General features: G+C 42.4%; 1 protein-coding gene across 1 annotated transcript in view; it reads right to left on the bottom strand.

The window, feature by feature from the left end:
• Positions 1-11,005: 11,005 nt before the first annotated feature.
• Positions 11,006-16,110, bottom strand: part of LOC131889611 (zinc finger protein 60-like) — a 10,542-nt gene continuing 5,437 nt past the window's right edge. Inside the window, exon 2 of the mRNA XM_059238747.1 lies at positions 11,006-13,504. Coding sequence (XP_059094730.1) covers positions 11,113-13,461 — 2,349 coding nt within the window. The 5' untranslated portion in view covers positions 13,462-13,504 and the 3' untranslated portion in view covers positions 11,006-11,112. The remainder of the gene's footprint in view (positions 13,505-16,110) is intronic.

The following is a 16,110-nucleotide window of genomic DNA, read 5'->3' as shown; positions in this document are numbered from 1 at the left end:
GATTTGGAAGTATCCATTGACGCAATCCAGAATTGCGAAAAATGTTTTGGGATTTCTCGTACTATGTCGCCGGCGCTCATGAAAGGGTGGATGGGCCTTCTGACATATTTATTAAGCGTTGTAAAGTCCGTCACCAAGCGTACCTTTCTGTTTGCCTTTGGAACTTTGGAACTTCGTAAGGAAGTCGACCCTTGAGATAATCTTTGCTTGGGTCAACTTGTTTATGAGCGCCTTTACTTCTTTTTCTTGGTGACGAGGTACGTGCCTTGCTCTGGTAACCTTGCACAGTCTAATTGTGTCTACTTCTTTGAGTATCATCTCCATCTCTGGGCCTGTCATCGGGATCTCAGGCAATTCGTTAGATATTGTGTTGGTGTACTTGGAAATCAATTTTCTTCTGATTTTGTTGATTGCTTCTTCTTCTTTGCTTTCTTCTTCTTGAATGCACTTACATATTTCGTGAGGGAACGCCTCTAGAATGGCTTTGAGGCGAGCTAAGTCTTTGTACGAGATAAAGATTTGCTCGACATCACTTGACACTTTGAAATTGATGGTCAATCTCTACCTTGTTGATAGCACTGTAACTGTCAGGTTGATAGACCCGGAATAGTTCATAAGTCTGTTGTTGGCCGCCCGTATTCTGACGATTTCATTTTTGTGCATTTGGACTTCTAGGTCGTGCTTCTTCACCATCAAGAGGGGAAGTAGGGATATTGATGCCCCTGTGTCCGCCAGTGAATGGCTGTCAAAGAATGACTTTGAAGAACCAAGTAGTTGAAGTTTGAGTGAAAGTTGAGGAGCACTCCTTGCCGCTGTGGACAAGTCAGCGCCTGTTGATAGGCAATCTTCTTGCACCATCGCCGCTACCAGGCGCGCTTTCCCGCTGTCGTCCTTGGATTGATTTGGGTGTTTTGTCTGGTTGTGTTCCACTAGGCACGTTGCCTTCACGTGGCCTTTCTTGTCGCACTTGGAACAGGTGAGCAAGTCCTTTTTCTTGCACTGGTCCTAGGTGTGGTTCGGTCCCCCACACGAAAAGCAAACTCCAGCCTTCAAAAGATCTACAGGTGTAAGGTGTTTCCCGCTGATCACAATTGTGCCGTTGTTCCCGCCCCTGTTACCTTTCTGCATGTTGCCTTTGACGGCATTGACTTGTGCAGCAGAATCCTGGGATGACTTTTTAACGATCTTGCTTGCGAATTTTGTCACCTTCTTAGTGATATCACTAAATTGCAGATCTTCTTGATCGAGGTCTCTTAGTTTCTCTTTCAATCTGGCATTTGGGCAGCTAGATATTGCCTTGAAGATCAGATGGTCTTCTGCAGACATTCTCTCCACAGCTGCCATTTCATGAACTTTGCAGAGTTGGTCAATCCACTGTTCAAGGTTGGTGCCCTCTGTAGCTTTGAAGTCGGCCCAAATCATTCTTTTCGAAAATAAGGGATATCTCTGGTCGAATTCTTTTACAAGCATCTTGATGACCCCTCCCTGTTCAAACGCGTTGACAATGGTTTCATTCTCCTCTCTTGTCTTGCGGATCCGATTTACTCTAGTTATCACTTCTGACGAAAAGTATTCCTTTACTACAGAGAACTGTTTTTGGGCACTCTTGTCTCCAGTACCATTGTTCCTGAAGTAGTCTTGCAAGTTCTCTAGCCAAATCTCGAACTCCTCGGGCGTGAAGGACCATTCTAATTTGTCTGGTACAACTGTAGTGTCTACAACACGAGTTTCCATGGGTGTGGGAGGTGGTGCTGGTGTGGGTGTGGCGTTAGTGTTGAGTGTGGTGGACACTGCGGGGTTGTTTGCGATGGCCGTCATTTGGGCTTCCATTGTTGCCTTGGCCGCCGCTGCGGCCTCTGCGGCCAAGTCGTCACGCCGCAGCTTTGCGCACATGTCCTCATAGATCTGGGTTCCCCGAGTGAATTCATCCCCCCTGGCTCTGAGTGCACCGTCATAGACGGCTCTCTTGTCCGCATACTCCTTCCATCTCTCTTCCGAGCTGTGTGCTATTGTTATATCAAAAGAATCCAGAAGTTTTGTTGTTGCGAGTCGAGTGGCCTCGATAGTGGCCTCGGCGTTGCGGTTCGCCTTCTCGGACGGATATTTGATTAGCCTTTCGCACGTGGCTTCACAAGCTCCGTTTTTTCGGTGGCAACTTGTGATGAACCCTCTATTTGCTGACTGGGCTGCGTCATGAGCGGTTTTGTCCGCGTAATCCGCTTCCGCCATCGTAATGTAGGCGTTTCAGTGGCCGTGGGTCCAGCTACAAGCAACTCCGTGAGCGTAGCGTAGCGTCTTGGGCGTTGGGCATATCGTTCGATTTACTGCGACTGCGCCATGCTATGTAGGACAGACAGTGAGTGTAGACAGGTTGGGATCGGTAAGTCAACTGTTTATTTCTTATCTCTTTTCCTCTCGCGCGGAAGTATCCCACGCCCGAACAGTTAGTTATTGGAGCGTTGAAAATATATTTAGCAGAACAGTTCTTGGTGCTTGAAAGAAAATTAATTCTTCACAAAATGGACTAATGATGAAAGCTTTTATTGATGAAAACATGTTTTTACGCAATCAGCAACATTGACGCCATAAGATATAACCCTCATGTGCAGGTTAAACAGAAAACAGGTTTTTCTGTAAAACAACCAAGTGACACATCTACAAGTCATCCAAAACCAATTTAAGACTGCAATTTTATTGGACTTAGACCTACAAAACAGCATAAATGGCAAGAAGATAATTAATGAATTTCAAATTGTGAACTATGATTCATATTTCAGATTTATTTGCGCAATGAATTTGACACAAATAATCTTGATAAATGTAACTAAAACAAAGAAAATAAACTTTTTCTATTCAACAAAATGACACTATGTACCTATTATCCATATACTTTTAAATGCATACATGAATTCACTACTTACTCTATGTCATGAAATGCAAAAACTTGCAACTAATTGTAAAATACTGGGTTGCAAATCTAAAAAACTGATGTTATCAGTAACTATATTTTAGCTTTCTAAAAATTATTCTAGCCTTAAAATCAACAATTGATTTATCAATATTCAAAGCAATAAGACATGCCAGCTGAAAAGTGTATATTACCTCTAAAAACTTACAAGCTTATTATAAGTTAGTAAGATTTCAGAAGGAAAATGTCTTTGTAGTTGTGCATTCCAATTACATCTAAACACTTTTTGTATGACGTCAAATTACATGATTTAACAATAATGAAACTCAAACATACCGAGCAGGGAAATAAATAAATGAACTTTGGTTATAATTCTGAACTTCACAGGCATATTTTTTTTTTTACAAAACGGAATAAAGATATAATTGTAAGGGCCATTGTGCCATTCTGATGTCATCCCAAGATGACAGTTAACTTGAACAATAATTAGAGAACTGTATTTTGGCTTGCTTCTCTGTTCTTTCTCGTGTTAGCACTTTGCCTCACAAGTACATAGTTCCTGTGATCCCCGCCTCATCGGAATCGGAAATTGCAATAACAATGTCATGGTCCAAATTAAGGCTGATATCCCTCCTTTCGTTAAGATTGGATCTTGGCGCATTCGTGTGTTGCATTGGGACCAAGTCATGAGGTGTTTTTATGTGTGGAGGAACTGATCATTTGAAAACGGAATGCATATCGTGGTCTTCTGGAGAAGGAAATAGCCCTAAATCCGGTGTCATGCATGGGCGGTCGTCGCCTGTGACGAATATCAATCTTGCTTTAGGCAGTTCTTCTGGCATTGAGTTGGTCCCTAATTTGGTTATTACAAACAGTAGCCATGGGATGCCTGAACTAGAAGAAAATGGATCTCACACCGAATCGGCTGATAACATGATCCAAAAGGTGGGGGTGTCAAATGATTATCGAAAGGAGAGCGAAAATATTGAGGACGAAGTAATGATTGAAAATACAATCCCAAATGAAAAGGAGCCAACTGAATCAATCTGTTCTGTTCAAGCCACATCGCAAGTATCCCTGTCCCTCAGGCCAACAAAGTGGAACCAACGCTCGATGTAACTGAAGTAGTAGGAACTGGACCGATAAAAGAGAGCTTGAAGCCAATGCCTCTGATATCTCGGAAGTTGAAATCAAAATCCCAGGAAGACAGGCTGATTATTGTGAGAGACAACAGGCGCTTGAAAAAGTCAAATCCAAAAAAATGGTTTCCATTCTTTGCCTCAATATTAGAAGCATTGTCAACAAGCTGTGGGAGACTAAGGTTTTACTCGCGTAAGAATCGCCAATTTTATTGATGATAAGTGAAACTTGGCTTCATAAGGATATATCAAATGAAGAACTCGAAACTCCAAATTACAAAGTGGCTGCAAGAAAGGATCGAATTGACACTCGAAGTGGTCGGGGCAGGGGGGTGTAATTATTCCATGTAAACGAGATATGAAGTGCTTAGAGATACGAAAGGGAAGATATGAATCGGTTTTTGGGTGCTTCTGTGAATGACGTAATAATTTTCGGTGATTTCAACCATCCGTCAGTGGACTGGAATTCTTAAAGAGGCCACTCTGCAAAGGATGAATCCTTCTGCGATGCGATTGGGAATGGCTTCCTTTCGTAATTTGTGAGAGAAGCTACTCATAAAGGAGGAAACATCTTGGGCCTGGTGTTGTGCTCAGGTCCCGAAGGTATAAGATCTGTTGAGGTCTGGCCAGAATTGTCAATGAGCAACCACTTTGCGATCTCCTGTGAATTTTCGTCTACGACAGAGTTTGCCAAAACAGAACAAATGATATCAAATATTTTAAAGGCAAATTTTGACGCGTTTGTGGTTTCTCTTAACTCGTCCCTCTGGGAAGAATCTTTCCAAAACTGTACACTGGAGGATGGATGGAGTTATTTTAAAACCCGTATCAAGATGGGGATGGAAAGCTTCATTCCATGGCGTATCCGGCGTGAACAGGATCGTCCATTCTGGCTTATCCCGACATGAATGCAAAATATAAAAAAGACCAACCTGTGGAAAAGGTACAAATGGACCAAAGACCCCAATGGCTTCGCCCGTTTCAAAGAGTTTAGAGCTAAAACGCAACGTCAAATAAGGAAAGCCAAGATTGATCACGAGGAAAAGCCCTCTCAGCAGTCAAATATTCGATTATTGCATTCGTATGTCCGTGGTGTAAAAAAGAGGACCAAAAAGATTCACGCTATTCAGGAGGAGAATGGAGAGCTCCTGGAGGAAGATTTGGCCATCGCAGAAAGGTTTAACAACTATTTCGTGTCAGCGTTCCAAGGAGACAATTCCTTCGAGAGTGCTGAGGAAGATGTGTCGCCTACTGATTCTTTGCAGGGAATTATTTTTCCCAAGTACGAAGTTTTCAAGAAGCTTGAGGCTCTGAAGCCCTCTTCATCTCCATGACTTGATGGCTTCTACGCGGGACTGCTGAAAAGACTAGCAGGATGTGTTGTTTCGCCGTTGGCCTTTCTCTTCGACCTCTCCATGAGGTCGGGGACGGAGCCCTGGGGAACACCTGACTTGACATCATTTATGTCACTTGATGCCAAGTCAGGTGTTTTCTGTTATCAAAATAGTGTAGACATTATTAATTGAAGGGCTTGATTAGTTGAGGAATTTGTCTTTCTTTTTCCCGAAAAAAGACTCTTTACCCCGCAAATACTTAAATTTCTTCTTTTAAATTTTGTGGCTCTTTATCTGTGTGGAATTACTGCAAAATTGTTATGATTAATTTTAAGACGGTAGATTTATTCATTTTCTTGTAACTGTAATGTTCTTTTATTCCCCCTAAGAGTTCAGAAAGAGACCAGTTTCAAAACAAACTAACATGCATTAAGTGAAAATATCAAATGCCCACTATATTCAAAATTCTTGTCTCTAATTTGTCGTAGGAAGAGCTAATTAAGTTGTTGTAAGATGTTGTATGTTCCACAGTGCCATTTCAGTTTTCGGTTTGCTTTTCACAACACTACACATCTTAAGCATCAAATTTCAGCCAAACACAGCACCAACATAATCCACTTGTTCTCTGTTTAAATAATTTCTTGAACCAGTGTCAACCGTTTTTACACTAGCAATGGTCGACTCAGAGTCTTGTTGATATCAATAAACTGTGACGTCATGATATCTAAATGTCTTACAATAACCTGATTAGCTCTTCTTACGACAAATTAGAGACAGGAATTTTGAATAGAGTGGGCATTTGTGATTTGCGTCTAATTTGAAAATGTCCTTCTTTGGATCGGAATACAGGGTGCAGTGTCGACTGCCAAAAACGACCGCCAAGATAAATGCCTCTCTTTCGAGTCCAAGCATGACACGAACGATTGTGACGTTTTCCTCTCGAAGAGCGTAGAAGATAGGACCGAAATCGCTAGGGAGGAAGGAGCATGCTTTGGGTGTTTGGAAAGAGGACACACTTCCAGACGATGTAAGAACCGAAAGACGTGTTCCCATTGCCAAGGAAAACATCCCAACTCGTTGCACAAGTTTCATCCCGACACCCGGAGCTTAGAAGGTAGAAATGTTACATCTATGGTAACGTCACATGCCGTGGATTTGAAGAACTCGGTGGTAGCTATGAGTGTCGTTCGAGTAAAAGTATCTCATGGTAACAGTGGAGCGACGATGGAAGGCTTGGCACTTTTGGACAATCTCAGTTCGGATGCATTCGTTACCACTAGTTTGCTCAGAACCTTGGGTGTGTCCGGGTCGAAAACCAAGTTGGCAATCCAGACCTTGAATGGTAAAACAATTGAAAAGACAGAAGTCATTTCGGGATTACGAGTACAAAACCCAAATGGGGAGGATGAAGTTACCCTAGGTACCACCTATACGAAAGAAATGATTCCACTACAAGACCATGAGGTAGCAACGCTTCAAATGATTGAAAATTACAAGGCCTTTGCCTCCTTACGGATGATATGAAGTTCCATTGCCGATAAAGAATCGGCCTTTAATCCTGCCAGACAGCCCTGAAATGACAAAGAAAAAAAGCAATGAGCGTTCTGAAGAGATTAGAAAAATCCCTGCAGCACAAAAACGACTACTTTATGTATATGGGGGATCTCTTCCAAAAGCAGTACGCCAGAGAGATTGACCCAGCTAAGCTCAAGACCACCCCTGAAGGAATGTCGCATTATATTCCACATCATTCCGTCTACCACCCACAAAAGAAAAGCATTTGAGTCGTTTTCAATTGTGCCAACCAGGTTGCTGGCCAATCTGTGAATGATCATTTCTTAGTTGGGCCAGATCTCACAAATCAACTCGTTAGAGTTCTCCTGAGATTTCAGATGGAACCGATTGCTTTCATGGCTGATATAACCAAAATGTTCCATCAAGTGCGGGTTCCGGAAGCTGATATGAACTACCTTCTTTTCTGGTGGCACAAATCGAATGACGAGAACGAGGATCTGGTGGATTTTGAGATGACCAGACATTTGTTTGGAGGGAGAAGCTCCTCTGAACGTGCTAAGTACGCATTGAAACGAACTGGATTGGACCACGGTCAACATTTCTCAGATATCGCAAGACAAACATTGAACAACAATTTTTATGTTGACGATTGTCTGAAAAGTGTTGATTCTGTCACCGAGGCCGTGACGATAGCCAAAGAGGTGGTTGGTCTTTGTCGGAAGGGGGATTTGAACTAACAAAGTTTGTATCGAATTCGGTGGCTTTCTTGATCGCGATCCCTCCTTGAACAGCCTTCCGTTGGACTCCTCCAGTCCACCCACCGAGAGAGCGCTTGAAGTCCCCTGGAACATTGAGGATTTAGAATCGAATCGGCCACCAAAGTCATCACAAAGAGGTCAATCCTAGCAACAATTTTGAGCGTTTATGACCCGGTACAGGTGGCATCTGTATTTCTGCTCCCTGGTCGAATGATAATGCAGGGTATTTGTGCATCGAAAGATGGTTGGGATCAAGCAATTTATGTGGAACTGGAATTCAGGTGGAAGCAATGGTTAAGGGATTTGTCGGCTTTGACCGATGTCAGCATCCCAAGATCCATCAAGCTTGCAAGCTTTGGCAGAATTGTGTCCACAGATCTCCACTGCTTCGCCGACGGATCGATTGTGTCGTATGGAGCCGTTGTTTATCTTCGGGTGGAAGACAAGTTCGGGAACATCAACGTTAGCTTTGTGGCAGAAAGGCTCAAGTGGCTCCGCACTCTTCAACTACGATCCCGCGGTTGGAGTTTGTCGGAGCTTTGTTGGCGGCAACTCTTGGTTGTCAAGTTGGGCGCCATCTAAGTCTGAACGGACAGCAGCATTATTTTTGGACGGACAGCATGGTGGTGATTGGTTACACCCAAAACGACGAAAAAAGGTTCCACATGTTTGTCGCCAACCGTGTCCTCAAAATACGTGACCTAAATGGATATATGTGGAATATTCCCAAAATCCGACTGATGATGCGTCTCATGGGTCTTGGCTGTCAAGCAGTGAATCAAGAACATCGTTGGTTCAAAGGCCCAAAGTTTCTTTGGAACAATAAATGTCGGTGGCGAGAAAGTGATGATACTGTTTTTTGTGTCCAAGAAGACGATCCTGAAGTTAAACATACCAAAATCGTTCGTCAATCGTATGGTTAATGAATAATCCTATTATTCTTCCGAAAAGGAGCAAACTCACTGATTTCATTGTTCGAAGCCATCATTGTCAAGTCGGTCATGGTGGCCGAGGAATGAACATTGACGCTATCTGACAGGCGGGATACTGGATAATGTGCATCAATTCACTTGTCAGGAGCCATCTTAACCAATGTCTACGATGCAAGATACTGCGTGGACGGTGTGAACAACCCACGATGGCGAATCTTTCCATTGATCGGTTAAAGGCAGTCCCGCCCTTTTCGTTCGTCGGTGTGGACTTTTTTTGGACCCTTCGTGATCAAGAATAAGCGAAAAAATGGAAAAACGATTTGAAGCCATATTCTCGTGTTTGTCATCCAGAGCTGTTCACATCGAGGTTGCACAATCCATGGATACCTCATCCTACCCGGCGGCATTACGCCGCATGATATCGCGCAGGGGCCCAATCAGATTGTTACGATCAGACAACGGCCTTAACTTCGTAGGAACCGAGAGGGAGAGGGATGAAGCACTTCGAGAAATGGACCATGCTCAAATATCGAAATTTCTTAGCTTACAAGGGGCCGACTATGAAGGATGGGAGAGGAACCCCCCATATGCTTCCAACTTTGGAGGCGTTTGGGAACGTCAGATTCGTTCGATTCGAGCCATCTTGGTCGCTCTAATGATTAAGCAAGGTCACGTGCTAAATGACGAAAGTTTCAGTACTTTAATGTACGAAATTGAAGTTATTATCAACTCCAGTCCCCTCACTGCCGATTCTTTAAGTGATCCTTCCAGTCCCATGCCACTATTGCCCTCAATGCTCCTAACCCAAAAGACAAGAATGGTCCTCCCTCCACCGGGAAACATTGAGAAACCGGACTTGTACTGCCGAAAGCAATGGAGAAGGACACAACTTCTTGTAGAACAATTTTGGTCAAGATTTCGTCGCGAGCATTTGGATTCTCTTCAACCGAAGTGGAATGCTCCAAGACTGAACTTGCCCGTCAACGACGTCATGTTGTTTAAGGGAGACAACTTGGTGAGAAATTGGTGGAGGTTGGCCCGAGTATGCGAAGCTCTTCCTGATGAAGACGGAGTCGTCCGAAGTGTTATGATTTTTGTGGGTGATCGAGATGCCAAGAATCTCAAAAAGTGCAAAGCTTCGACGTATCCAGGGACTTCTAGAGATGTAGACTGCGAACGGAAGCCAAAATTTCGTATTTCCGAAACCGTTCATCTTATTCCAAATAGACAATTGATACGACTGCAAGATCTGGTTGAATAGATGAACTTGGCCAAATTTGAGCCCAAACCTATGCTTAGGGAACTATGGAGACATGGTTTAAGTTATGTAGTAAACACTACATAAAATTCGAATTTTCGGCCTGCTCTTGGTCAGCTACATAAGCTTTGGACAACATAACTTTGAAACGATACACTTTACAAGTAAATGATTTAATAATGACCAACCTTTAATTGAGAAGATCCACGTTTCTTATTTTATTACTTCAATTCAAAAAGTGGCTCAGAATTGCTATGACCAAGAGCAGGCCGATTTGACGGGAAGCTCGTTCGCGGTCCATATTTCTAGAAGTCCGTGATTGTCAAAAAACCTGTACTACTGGAGAGAGCGAGAAGACCGGACTAGTCCGACGAGGAAGCCACGCAAGATTTGGAAACAGATGTTCCGACACCGTCACCGGATATCGGAGGGAGCCATATGTCGATGCCGCCGATGCCCTTTCGCTAGATAGCGCTAGTATTTGTCGTTTTCTATGTAAAGGTTGTTCAATGAGAAGAGCGCTCCCTGTATATTTAACCAGAGACGCATGTTCGTACGTTGCCTGACCAAGTGGAATAAAAAGAGCAATCCGAATTTGACGATATAGCGGTTGTTTTAAGTTATTTTCGGGCAATTGGTTGCGCCCGCGGTTTCATATATAAATAAAAGTTAAGTAAAATAAATATATATTTCTCGTCTTGAACTGCTGGGATTTCAATTCCAGAAGCGGTAAGGAAGTCCGCAAAAAAGGACCGTTTGTCGAAGTCAATTACTTAATCTTATTACACCTCATGCTCCGCTTACCACAGTTTTTCTTGCACTGGCTTACGCGATCCTACTTTCACCTGAACCCCAACTAGAGGAACACTTTGTTCTTGCGGTCTGGTCCCGACATGGTAGACCTTTCTTTTTCGTCTGAAATCTCTTAGCACTCCATCAATCGATAGTACCTGAACTGAAACGCTTTTTTCATCTATTTTACTTCCACTTTACTGTAATCTATAAACCAAAACTAGGCCCAATACATCCTTCCGGTAGTCTAATAGACCCAAATGACAAAAAGTCGAAGAAAGTTCTAAAATGTGAAATGTAAGAAAAAAAAATCAGCCAATTAGACTAGTGACCCAGGAATCAGGAGAGACGGTACACAGCACACAAAAATATGGATGAAAATATTTAATCATGGGTATGTTCATCGCTCAATGTTCGAAATTTGTTCTTGACAATCTTGGCCACTCGACTCGTCAATTCAATAATGGATTCACATTTCATTTATAGTTTACTTTTATGACTTTTGGTCCGATGGGTTGCTTCTCTTCTTCGCAACTCAATGGTTGGTGCCCAATTATGGGTTGGTTCAATATGGCCTTCAATATCCGATGTCCAGGAGATCCAAACTTTCCACACTTGGACCCCTTCGATTTTGGCACATGACCATGCACTCTAATTTTGTGGTTATATAAAGCACTCGAGTAAACGAAAGACTCTCCGCATTGCTTGCATTGGGAAACCGGCTTCTGTTCTTGGTGCACTCTGCGCATGTGGTGATAGACTGCTTCCTTGTTCACGAGCTTTTTCCCGCAAACTTTACATTCGCGCAAATGATCCGCTTCTGTCAAAAGGCCCATCTTCCGCAAATGCACGTTCTTGTGCCGAACGAAAGTATGCTTTACGTTGGCACCAAACCCACAATATTCACATTGATACTTGAAGATCCCTTGATGCATCTTCAGATGGGCTTTCAAACTGTGTTTGAGGGAGTATTTTTTTTCGCAAAGCGGACACTGAAACGGACTATTCAAAGTCCTTCTTCTGTATGCCCGGGAGGGACAGCAAGTGGGAAAATGAAGATCAAAGGCGGCTGGATTGTCTTTCAAATCGATCACTTCGTCGCAATTAGGACATAGAACCTCGGGCTTGTCTTTGTGGAAATGTAACGTATGAGCGGAGATGTCTTGGGCATAATTACTCCACTCACCACACGGTTTGCACCTCATTCTGCCCCAAGAATGAGCTCTTCTTTGATGACTAGCAAAAGTTTTTTTACATTTAAACGACTCGGAACAGATTTGACACACGAGACCGTCCGTTTTGTACGATATCTTACCATCTTCATCCGCACAGGTGCTTAAGCCATTATAACTGATGGGAATGGAATCCGTGGCTTTCAGGTGAGCTTGGAAGCGGTGAATCATCAAGTCGTAGTAAGTTAAACAAGGTTCCTGGCAAGTACTACACAAATAATTTCCCACCACATGATATTTCTCTTTGTGCCTGCTATTCAAGGTGCGGCCATTACTGACTACATCACAGATAGAACAAGTCTTTGGCTCCTTCATTGTTTCCAATTCTTGGCTTTGGGGTAGATACTCTTGATTATTTTCCACCTTCTCTGGATGTTGGATGGAATAATGTTGAATCAGCTCCTTGAAGGTCCTGAAGGGTCGTTCGCCACACTCACGACAACCTACTTTGCGGCGGGCCCGTTCTTCTTTTTGTCGTTCCTTTCCATGCTCGACTAGTTGCCGATTATTTGGAAACACGATAGAGCAACAAAGACATCGATTTCTCGACCTCCTTACGTTAGTACTGCTTCCAGATTCGGGCACGGAGGACTTGATATCAACATCATTTGATTTCTTAGACTGGCATTGTATCATATTGCGATGCCAGGTTAGGGCCTGCAGGGAGGGAAACGGTTGGGAGCAACACATGCAGACGTGTTCACTACCGGTAGTACTGGATTGCCCGATATTGAAAATGCTACTGGATGGTTCGTCTGAAGCGTTTGACACATTCATCGAATGAGGATTGTCCTTGTTTGCCACCACTTCCTTATCTTCACACAGATCGTCTTGAATGTCCATGGTGTCAAGGCTATGTGTTAGATCAAGGTTTGCTTGATCTTCCTCACCGTCAGAGTTGTGACCCTTAAATACTTCTTTGGCCTTGGAAAAGATCTCTTGGCGCACAGCTTCACTGGAGTCATAAGAAGATCCATAAGGAGTTGAAGGTCCATCTACATCATCGTTCTCTGGCTTGATTCTTAAAATATCGACCACTATAGATTGAGCATCAGTTTGGAGGTCAATATCAGAACCATCGAGGTGAGTATCAGAGGGGTTTAGGGGACTGGAATGAATTTCTTGCCAAAGCACTTGACATGGGGAACACCGTTGTTTTCTATCTTCACTCTTTTCGGACTTCACACTTGGAACTTTGTAATGAAATTGACAATCTCGAGACGTCTGTCTTCGGAAAGGAAATTCCCGTACTGTCGTGGAGCTTAAGGGATCAACATCATCACTACTGTCTTCTTGTATGAAGAATCCAAGACAGGGTTTCGTGCCTTGAAAAGCATGGGTCAGCTTAGCCGTCAAGACCTGCAACTCGATTGCTGTTCCATGGTCCACTTTCTGGCCTTGGCATCGATGAATATATCGACCGGTCTTGATCTCGATGAGGAACACCTGACTAATGAAAGGTTCACCGTCTTCGTTGAAATGATCAAAGGAATTCTTATGAACCAATAACCAATCATCCATCACAAAATAAAGAAGTTTGGGTGAAGGTATAGAGCTTTGTAGCTTTTGGACGAGTTCCACTCCTTGATCCATGTCCTTGATTATCTTGAGGTATGTATGTGGTGTTTCGATGGGACTGTAAGATAAGATGGATTGAAGAATGCGTTAACGTGTTTGTTTTAGCTTTGGCTCATTCATTTTCATCATTGCACTCCATAAATACGAATATTGAGTAAACGACAGTTGAAACAATGTCAACAACGGGAGCTTACAAAGGAAGTGTTCAATCTGACTATGGAGTACGCCATGATCTGACCCACCCCATCCTCTCCTTTGCAATGACCAATCATGTCCCCCGTCCTTCCTTTATCTGCAACTTCTACATTGCACATCAATTTTATTGGATTGACCCTTTACATTTTGAACGTTTCTGATATGCTTGTTTATTCTTCTATAGCAAATTTTATCAAAGCTAAGAGAGTAGGCAAAGATGAGCTGGCTTTGGGTGTTAGTTTCTAGAATGGACATCCCAAGTCAAGTGAACCCATTGCGTTTTTCATAAAAAAAGAGAGTTACACGTAGCTAGCCACTGTACAGGGTGAAAACAATGACTTAGGGCACTTTGAAACGGCTTTAACTCTTCATCTATTGAGATTTCAGAGGTGACTCTGTTATGTTAAATCTTTAAATATATACCCTGCTAGAATTCACATTAAAAGTTTAATCGACGTATCCACCTCTGGCAGAAATTACAGCCTTCACACGTTTTCGCGCTGCAGTACAAGAAGCACGTATGGTTGCCTCGTCAACATTTTCCCATTCTGTCAATAAGGCTGCCTTGAGATCTTAAATGTTTTTGTACAACCGTACCCCAACCTTCCTCTCCAGAATTGACTAAATACAAAAGTTGATTACATTGAGATCTGGAGAGGAAGGAGGCCACATTGTCTTGTCTCAAAAGTGCTCAAATGTGTCCTCGCACCAGCTCTTAACAAGTTTTGCTGTGTGGGAGGGTGCACCATCCTTCTGGAAACAGTAGGAACCCGTCCATTGTTGAGCCTGGATCCAGGGAAGTACCTTAGAGGCTAACATGTCCAAGCAAATGTGCTAGTTAACTTTAATACCCTCTGGAGTGAAGACCAAAGAGGTTTTCTTGCCGCAATCAGTTACACCAGCCCACACCATTACAGATGCTGTTTTTTTGCCGCCTGAATATTGCTCTCTCTTTCACAGGAACACTCTGAATGTTCCTGGACAAAATCCGATCATTTTGACTGTTGAAAGCAGCTTCAACAGTGAAAAGCTTTTCATCTGTCCAAATCACAGAAATGTCTGTGCCCTCTTGAAACCACTTCTTGAGTTTTCTTGCTCTGGAGAGCCTCTTCTGGATAACAGTTGAACTCAAGATCTGTCTCTTTTGCATATGGTAGGCAGTCATGTGCAAGTCCTCTTTGACCACCTTTCGCATAACTTCCCGGTTCACACCTGCCTGGCGAGCAATTTGTCGAATGGACCTCTTGGTGTTTCGACAAATTTTCATTCTGGTGGTTTTTACTAGTTTTGGTGTCCTCACCGACCTGGACGACGGCCTGTTCTCAACACTGTTGAACTGTTTGAACCTTTTAATAGCATATGACACAGTTGATTTTGACACTTTCATGACTTCCAAAGTCTTTGCAATCTTCCTGCAACTGTGGCCTTCCTTATAAAGTTTTATGATAGCCTCACGTTTGTCTATTTTGCGACAAATCTAGACACTATACAAATCAGGCTGGCCAGGTTTTTTTCAGCCAGCAATGCTAGCTCGTGCAAAATCAATGCTAAAAAAATGCTAATTGGAATTCGAAAATGCTAGAAAAATGCTACTCTTTAATAAGAATTTTTTTATGGTCTTTTATGGTGCTCATAAAGAACTTCAGTTTCACAATTCAATTGTATTTGGCACTCTTTGACAGAAATGTTCAGGCGACATCTTGAAAATTATACTTTCAGAAAAAAAAACATTTGAAAAAGGCAAAAATGTAAAGAAAAACCTGGCAGTGAAAATTGATTCAGTTGCGTTTATGATATTCTCCTAATTTTGAACCCTGTGACTTAGAAGGGGACACCAAAAAGTGACAAGTTTTATTTGAGCAAATGTGTATTTTCAGGATTTGAACAAGGTTTTTTTTACACACAATTAAAATTGATCTTATCGGCAAAAAATGTTCATCTTGGGCGAGATTAGATCAAGAAAATAAGATAAAATGTTTTTTGATCGTGCATCATGCTTCAAAGGGGAAGAGCTGCAATAAGTTTCTTTATCCATAGAGCTCAATTGTTGTCAATCTCTTCTACTTTGATTTTTTTTGCTATTTGTGAATCTTGTGATTTGGTTTACCTCAAATGTGGGGGGGGGGAATACTTTTTGGAGAATAATGTCATTAACCAAAACATGTATGTTTGTTTGAATTTTATAGTGAAATTAACCCATACTTACATTTACTTAATGATTTATACTTCTTCATTAAACACTCACTGACCATTTTAATCAATTGTTTAATTTGTGTTAGCCAACCCAAAATCTTTTGGTGGGCCAAAAATCTGTTTACAAACAGAAATTAGGCTAAACCTCCTTTTGAATTGAGAAGCAATTAGAATAAATCATTTTGCATCCTTCATGTAAAGTAAACAGTGGAATTAGCTTTTTGGCTACAGCGTATCAATTTCATTCAACGGGAAAGGGATCCTATGAAAGAACAT

The sequence above is a fragment of the Tigriopus californicus genome, chromosome 10 (genome assembly GCF_007210705.1).
Source record: "Tigriopus californicus strain San Diego chromosome 10, Tcal_SD_v2.1, whole genome shotgun sequence".
Taxonomy (NCBI): domain Eukaryota; kingdom Metazoa; phylum Arthropoda; class Copepoda; order Harpacticoida; family Harpacticidae; genus Tigriopus; species Tigriopus californicus.
This window is presented reverse-complemented; position numbering and strand designations above follow the sequence as displayed.